This window comes from Diaphorina citri, unplaced genomic scaffold (genome assembly GCF_000475195.1).
Source record: "Diaphorina citri unplaced genomic scaffold, Diaci psyllid genome assembly version 1.1 scaffold3521, whole genome shotgun sequence".
Lineage (NCBI taxonomy): Eukaryota > Metazoa > Arthropoda > Insecta > Hemiptera > Psyllidae > Diaphorina > Diaphorina citri.
The window spans coordinates 6,993-14,027 of record NW_007380921.1 but is presented as its reverse complement, the minus strand read 5'-3'; the positions used below and the strand labels follow the sequence as shown (position 1 = coordinate 14,027).

Sequence of the window (7,035 nt, the reverse complement as noted above, 5' to 3'; positions counted from 1 at the left end):
AGGGATGAAACCTGTTAGGGAGTGGCGGTGACCTTGGAGTACACCAACATGGATGAGGTGGTGAGTGGGGAAGTGGTGTTGTTCCACTTAGTCTAAGAGTTCAAGGACAGGACTCAAGGAAGGGTTACAGAGTTGAAGGTAATTTGTGTCACGGTTGGGCCAGGGCTACTACAGTTACCATTAAAGTGGTTGTAGTCCGTCAGAATAGGTCGGGACTAATGGAGGGTCATCAACAGTCAAGCGACTTGGTCACAGTGTGAGTTGAAGGTTAAGAAGTCTGGTCAAGGGTCTGTTTAAGCCTGAGTAGTAGAGGACTAGCACGTTCATGAGGTGTGGACTATCACCAGGTTGGTGACCAAAGGTTGGCCACTCTACGGCACAGCTACGTCAACATACAGGAGTAGCCCAAGTCTACGTACTTTCCAATCTTAAGTGTGTAGGAACCGGTGTTGAGGAAACATTAGTCCCTTGCTTGAGAAATGGTCCAATTTTCTGGACAACTATCGGTGTATCCCTAGTCAATTACAGATTCCGGATTAAAATCGTTAGATAAGGACTCAAGTTTGGTGTGGCCATCAAATAAATGGAGGGTTTAATGGGTATATCGTTCTTAACATTGGTTAGATAGCGATAATACGAGATGGGAGTGATCTATGTAAGTCGCCTTGTATAGTAATCGAATTGCAGGGTGTAATACATGCGGTTTGTTATCTGCTCAAGGTTACTCCGTTTTTAGAACCGGTTTAGTCTATTTTTTTATAAGTAGCGTATAGGATTATTACGAGGGTGGAAATTCTTAGTTGATAATATTGGGTTGTGTTTTGGATCTGAAGGTTTTTGTGGGTTGTCCATGAGCCTCACTATCTCTAAAAGTATAAGGGAAGGTTCAGTTTTTAATTGAAACATCCAATTATTTCCATAGCCATCAATTAGATGTACATAGTTGAGATAGATCTATGGTAGAGTAAGGTTAATCGGTTTGGTAAAGACGTGAGCCAACTTATTGGCGTTTACTGACAGTAGTTAAAGTTTTACATTCTTCGTCTCACTACTCGTTGTGTAGCACACTTTCGCGTAATGCGCAGGTAAATTAATAATCTTTATCGCACGGACGTTTTATGCATTGGATTTTCTAGTGGAAAAAACCCAAAAAACCACCTGAGGTCGTGAAAAGGCCCTCGTGCGCTGTCGCGAAAAGGTTCCAACTTTCAACAAATGTTAAAGGGAGAGGCCTCCGAAATGAAAAAGGTCAAAGTCCCATTTGATACAAATTGATAAGGATCACGGAGAAAGACACAAGTTATTGGGTTGTTCAAGAACACATTTCAGTATGCAGCAAAAAGGAGATGCTATTAGTAAGAGAATCCCAAGCCAATAATGTCCACCTTAAGTTCCGGAGGTTGTCATGTGCAGGCGGATTTCCAAAGATCCCTAGAGTTTGCACAAAACGGATTTTGTGTCCTGCGTGGTTGCTGTTAAAATCATAGCTTGATTCATATACAATTTTAACTTATCATGCGTATTCATAAGGAATGATCGAGGTCCTGTATGCGAGGGCATAGCCTACTGCAATATTATCCATGAGTCTTGCCTTTGCTTCCTTATACTGGTTTACGTGTTTGGCCGATGGCTTGATGGGAAAAAAACGAGATTACTTTGCTTTTAAGCTATAGGGATAACCTGGAAGCAAAGACGCAGTAGACAATATGAAAACATCGCAGGAAATGTAGAGAAAACGATGAAAAAGAGATTTGCCATGTTCTATAAGAAAGTATTTCGAAAATAATCAATAAAGACCTACAAAACTGAGAGAGAGTAACAAGCCTAAAAGTAGTATGAAATGGAATTCTACTTCTGATAATAATATAAAAAAAAACTATAATAGATCTATTAAGCAGCCGAAGCGAGATAGACATATAGGGACGATCAGTAGGCTGCGTACCGGTTGAACACCTTTTCCGTACCGTCGCTGAACTACAATACGTGCTGTGTAAGTCCTCATCGTCAGTGGTGAAAGCAGGTTTCACACGATCCCTGGACACTACTGTTTGGCGGGATCCAACTGCTAACTTGAAGACTTTGTCTGTGCGTGAGAGCACCTTGTAGGGACCAGAATATGGCCGCTGAAGGCCTAACTTGACGCCATCTTTCCTCAGGTACACATGTGTGCACTTTTCCAGAGCAGGATGTGAGAAGGGTTTGATAGAGCCATGCCATGCAGTCTGTTTGGGTCTCAATTTTTCAAACATGTTATGTAATTTCTTGGCATATTCACTCACTGGACCGTTACAGACACTGGGGTCAAAGAATTCGCCGGGAATCCTCAAGTTTGTCCCGTAAACTAAATTGGCTGGTGTGGCCTGAATGTCTTCTTTGAACATGTTTCGTAAGCCAAGAAGGACGACAGGAAGTTCAGATGTCCAAGAACCTGTACTCAGGTCTAGTCTGCACATTAGAGATGCTTTTAGCGTCCGATGGTAACGCTCAATGAGACCATTACACTGTGGATGATAAGCTGTAGTGTTTTTCAGCTCAATTCCCAGCAAAGCAGATACTTCTTTGAACAAGGCTGACATAAAGTTTCGACCTTGATCCGTGACAAGATATTGGGGGGTTCCAAACCTGGAAATCCATCCGTTGAAGAAAGCTTGTGCTACTGTTTCTGCTGTTTGGTCAGGAAGAGGGTAAGCTTCAAGCCAGCGTGTGTATCGATCTACACATGTGAGCATATAAACACATCCTTTGGAAGGAGGAAGGGGTCCAACAATGTCGATATGGACATGGGCAAAACGTTCATCGGGAACCAAGAAATGGGCAAGAGGAGAGCGTTCATGTTTGTGTATTTTGGACTGCTGACAACTATGACACTGTCGTACCCAGGCTTTTATGTCTCTCTGCATGCAAGGCCAAACAAATTTAGTTGAAATCAGGCGGGAAGATGCACGGCCTCCAGGATGAGCAAGATCATGGAACTGATGAAACACTTGGGAACGCAGTTCCTTAGAGACATAAGGGCGCACAACACCTGTTGAGGTATCACAATACAAGTGGACATTATCAACCAGCATTTTGCAAAGGTATAAGCTATGTGTTGGGTTTTCCAACAAGTTTTTCAATTCAACATCCAAAGACTGGGCTTGGGCCATCTGAGCTGCTGTAACTGTCTTTCTGACTATTGTCTCTATGCGTGAGAGAGCGTCAGCTGGCATGTTTTCTTCACCCTTGACATACCGTATATCGGTTGTAAATTGGCTAATATACGATAAGTGCCGTATTTGGCGTGGGGAACCATCTTTCACCTTTGTGAAGGCATAGGTGAGTGGGCGGTGGTCTGTATAGACACAAAATTTCCTTCCCTCAAGTAAGAAGGAGAACCTTTGAATGGTTGCATATATTCCCAATAGCTCACGGTCATAGGTGGAATACTTTACCTCAGTTGGAGTCAACTTACGACTGAAGAAGGCCAGGGGCTGCATGATGTCATTCTGACACTGATGGATGGAGCCGCCAATTGCAATATTTGATGCGTCAGTCATCACTGTAAGTTCCAAATCAGGATCGGGGAAGGCAAGCATGGTGCTTGATGCCAGCAGGTCTTTTGACTTTTGGAAAGCTTCTTCCATGGCTGGTGTCCATTTCAAAGGAGTGTCGGAAGAGAAGCTACCCTTTAGATGCAATGGTGCTTGCAGGTCGGCCATATTTGGATAGAAGCGGTGATAAAAATTGATCATTCCCAAATATCTCTTTAACCCACCAACAGTGGATGGCTGTGGGTAAGAAGAGATGGCTTCAACTTTCTCAGGGGAAGGAGAGATACCTTTGTTGGTTATGGTATATCCTAGGAATGTGACAGATTCTTGGAGGAATGAGCTCTTGCTTGCATTGATGGTTAGTCCGTATTCGGAAATACGAGAGAACAGAATATCAAGATGCTGGAGATGGGTTTCAGGTGTGTCGGAATACACCAGGAAATCATCAATGTATACGAAGACGAAGGGTAAATCACAGGTAATGGAGTGAAGGAAACGTTGTAGTGTCTGGGCTGCTCCACATAAACCGAAAGGCATGGAAATGAACTCAAATAAGCCGAATGGTGTTGTTACTGCCGTCTTGGGCACATCTTCAGGAAGAACTGGTATCTGGAGAAATGCTTTCTCAAGGTCAATTGTAGAAAATATGCGGGATCCATGGAGGTTAGTAACACAATCCTGTATATTAGGTATTGGGTATCTGTCAGGAGTGGTTTGGGAATTTAACCGTCTGTAATCCCCACATGGCCGCCAATCTCCACTTTTCTTCGGGACCATGTGGAGAGGACTAGCCCATGGGCTCTTAGAAGGGCGGCAGATGCCTTTCTGTACCATGAACTGGAATTCTGATTTGGCAACACGGAGCTTGTCCGGAGGAAGACGTCTCGCTTTGGCAAAACAAGGTGGTCCAGTTGTTTCAATATGGTGGAAAACATTGGGTTTTTTTACCTTGGTATGGTCAATTCTCTTGTCGGTAATACCATGTTTTGAGATGAGAGATTGAATTGAATCAGGCATGTTGGGCTTAACAGTGCTGATATTTGGGGAAACAGTGAGGATTGATTGTCCTTTAAATTTGAGTGAAGTGGTAGGATCAATGAGCATCATATTCTTCAAATCTACTTGGAGTCCGTAAGTACGAAGAAAATCTGCGCCAAGAATAGGGTGAGACACCTGGGCGATTGTGAAAACAAATGGGAATTCTCTGCGGAGGTTTAAATCAAGATTGAGAAGTCGCTCGCCAAAAGTCTTAATACATGAGTTATTAGCTGCAAATAATTCAAGGGGTTGAACATTGTTGAGGTCTGCTCCTCGGGGAGGCAACAGACTGATGCATGCGCCCGTATCAACTAGGAACTTCATGCCTGTGACACGGTCAGTGACTTGTAGACGGCGCTCTGATTCTGTGCCCTGCTTAACGGCCGCTAATTTAAGCTGGGCTTGGCGTTTTCCGGCTTGTGGTCCGAATTGAATTGACAGGTACTGGGCTCTTGGCACTTTCTTGCCTTTTCCCGGTATTTATAGTGTATACGGCAGTATCGCTTGGTGCTGGGAGTCTGTGACCTTGTGTTAGATCTAGAGCGAGATCCCCCCTGCTGCCCAGTCATAAATTTCTCCAATGTCATGGTAAGCTGTGCAACTTGTTGTGTGAGCAGAGTTAGAGGGTCCTGGGATGGACCAGCGGAAGGAGGCGGTGAGACAGCTGAGACTGTGGGAGAGGGTTGCACAGAGTGCATCTTATCCGCAATGTCTGCCTGTTGTTGGAGTGAGAGGGATGTACTGAGCGCTTGGAGCATCTGCTGTGTGAGCGCCGGGAGCTTTTTAAGCCAGAGTCCTCGGATGAGGTTTTCTGGGACCTCTGCACCCGCCAGGTTCTGGATATCCCGCAGGAGCTGTCCTGGAGATCTGTCTCCGACCTCCATATGTCCCAGAAGCTTGGACAAACGCTCTTCCTCACTTTGTGTGAAGCGTTTGGTAAGTGCTTCCTTCAGCGCAGGATAATTCCGGGTTGCTGGGTTGCGTATCACATCTGCGACTTCTGCCAAGATCTCTGGGTCCAACCTAGCTGTCAGTTGGGTAAACTTTTGTTCGTCTGACAAAATATTGGCAACCGTGAACTGTGACTCCACAATGACAAAATATGTCACAGGGTCACCCTTGAAGAATTTTGGGAGTGCCAAAGACATGGTTGGTGGGAGAGCTGATACCGGAGGCGTGCTTGTTTCCGTCTTTACCAAAGGTTCCGTGTTCATATCACGTCAGGGTCCACCACTTTAGGGGATGTATGTTGGAGGCGTTGATTCCACCTGTGAATAACTCGAATCCCCTAAGAGAATATGTATGTAGAGAAAAACGACGGTATTGACTTTACACAAGAACTTGTTGGTTTATTGAACACAGAAAAGGCACTAGGAATAGTAAACTAGTTTACCCTGAAACTAGGAAAAAGGAAAGACTCCGGAGAGGGAAATTGGTAACAATTTTTAACTTGGAAAAGCGCTGTCGTCTCGGAAAAGTCGAAGTCCAAAAAACCCCACAAAAAAGGTGATTTTTTAGGTTAGGATTTTGCAGCACGTATTTTATAATTAAAATGGACGCGTAAGGCGCTTTCACACGGAGGTCGCCACAGGAGTAATATCCACTCTTTCTGACCTCATTGGGGAAGTTACCCAAACTTGGCAACACTTTATGCACTACGGTAACGGTACGGGGTTTTGGAAGATCGAAATCGAACATCGAATCGACAATCGAAGTATCGAACGAAACGAAAGCGCCGAAAGCGGAAAAAAATCTAGATGAAGACCAAGACCGGAAATCTGAAAAAGTATACTAAACCAGCGTGATTTTCTTCTAGATTTTCAAGAAAATTCAAGTAGGTATATCAAGTTTTAGCTTTTCCTTTTAGCGTTTCTTTTTGTCGTTTGAACCATCACGATGATTACCACATCGCTTTCCGTGCTTTCTCCATTGAGATTCAATCAAGTCCATCTACCAGATACTTACCAGTAAGAATTTTAATTTTAAAAACACCCCAGATGCTCAACATTCTTCACTTGTTGCACAAACTAGCGCGGTAAGTACGTAATATTACGGTCTAGAAAGATAATAAGAAACTCTTTCCTTTTTATAGTTATAGGCATGGCATTTTCTTATTTTATTTTGCTTTGGTTCCAAGTTCTATCAGGGCTGATATTTCCCTCTCCTTCTTTTTAACTCTTTCCCTGCCATGGCACAACTATAGTTGTGCTTGTGTGGTTTCCTGGCAGGCCATGGCACAACTATAGTTGTGCCGGTACTGTTTCCTGGCAGGCCATGGCACAACTATAGTTGTGCCGGTACTGTTTCCTGGCAGGCCATGGCACAACTATAGTTGTGCCGGTACTGTTTCCTGGCAGGCCATGGCACAACTATAGTTGTGCCGGTACTGTTTCCTGGCAGGCCATGGCACAACTATAGTTGTGCCGGTACTGTTTCCTGGCAGGCCATGGCACAACTATAGTTGTGC

At 44.2% G+C, this 7,035-nt stretch overlaps 1 protein-coding gene across 1 annotated transcript; it reads right to left on the bottom strand.

Annotated features, from left to right (window-relative positions):
• Window positions 1–4,954: 4,954 nt before the first annotated feature.
• LOC108253824 lies at window positions 4,955–5,782 on the bottom strand. The gene has a single exon (XM_017448489.1). The coding sequence runs from the start codon at window positions 5,780–5,782 to the stop codon at window positions 4,955–4,957; it is 828 nt and encodes a 275-aa protein (XP_017303978.1).
• Window positions 5,783–7,035: the final 1,253 nt, after the last annotated feature.

Excerpts from the sequence above, each read along its gene's own strand:
- LOC108253824 (XM_017448489.1), bottom strand. The coding sequence starts at position 5,782 with ATGAACACGGAACCTTTGGTAAAGACGGAAACAAGCACGCCTCCGGTA.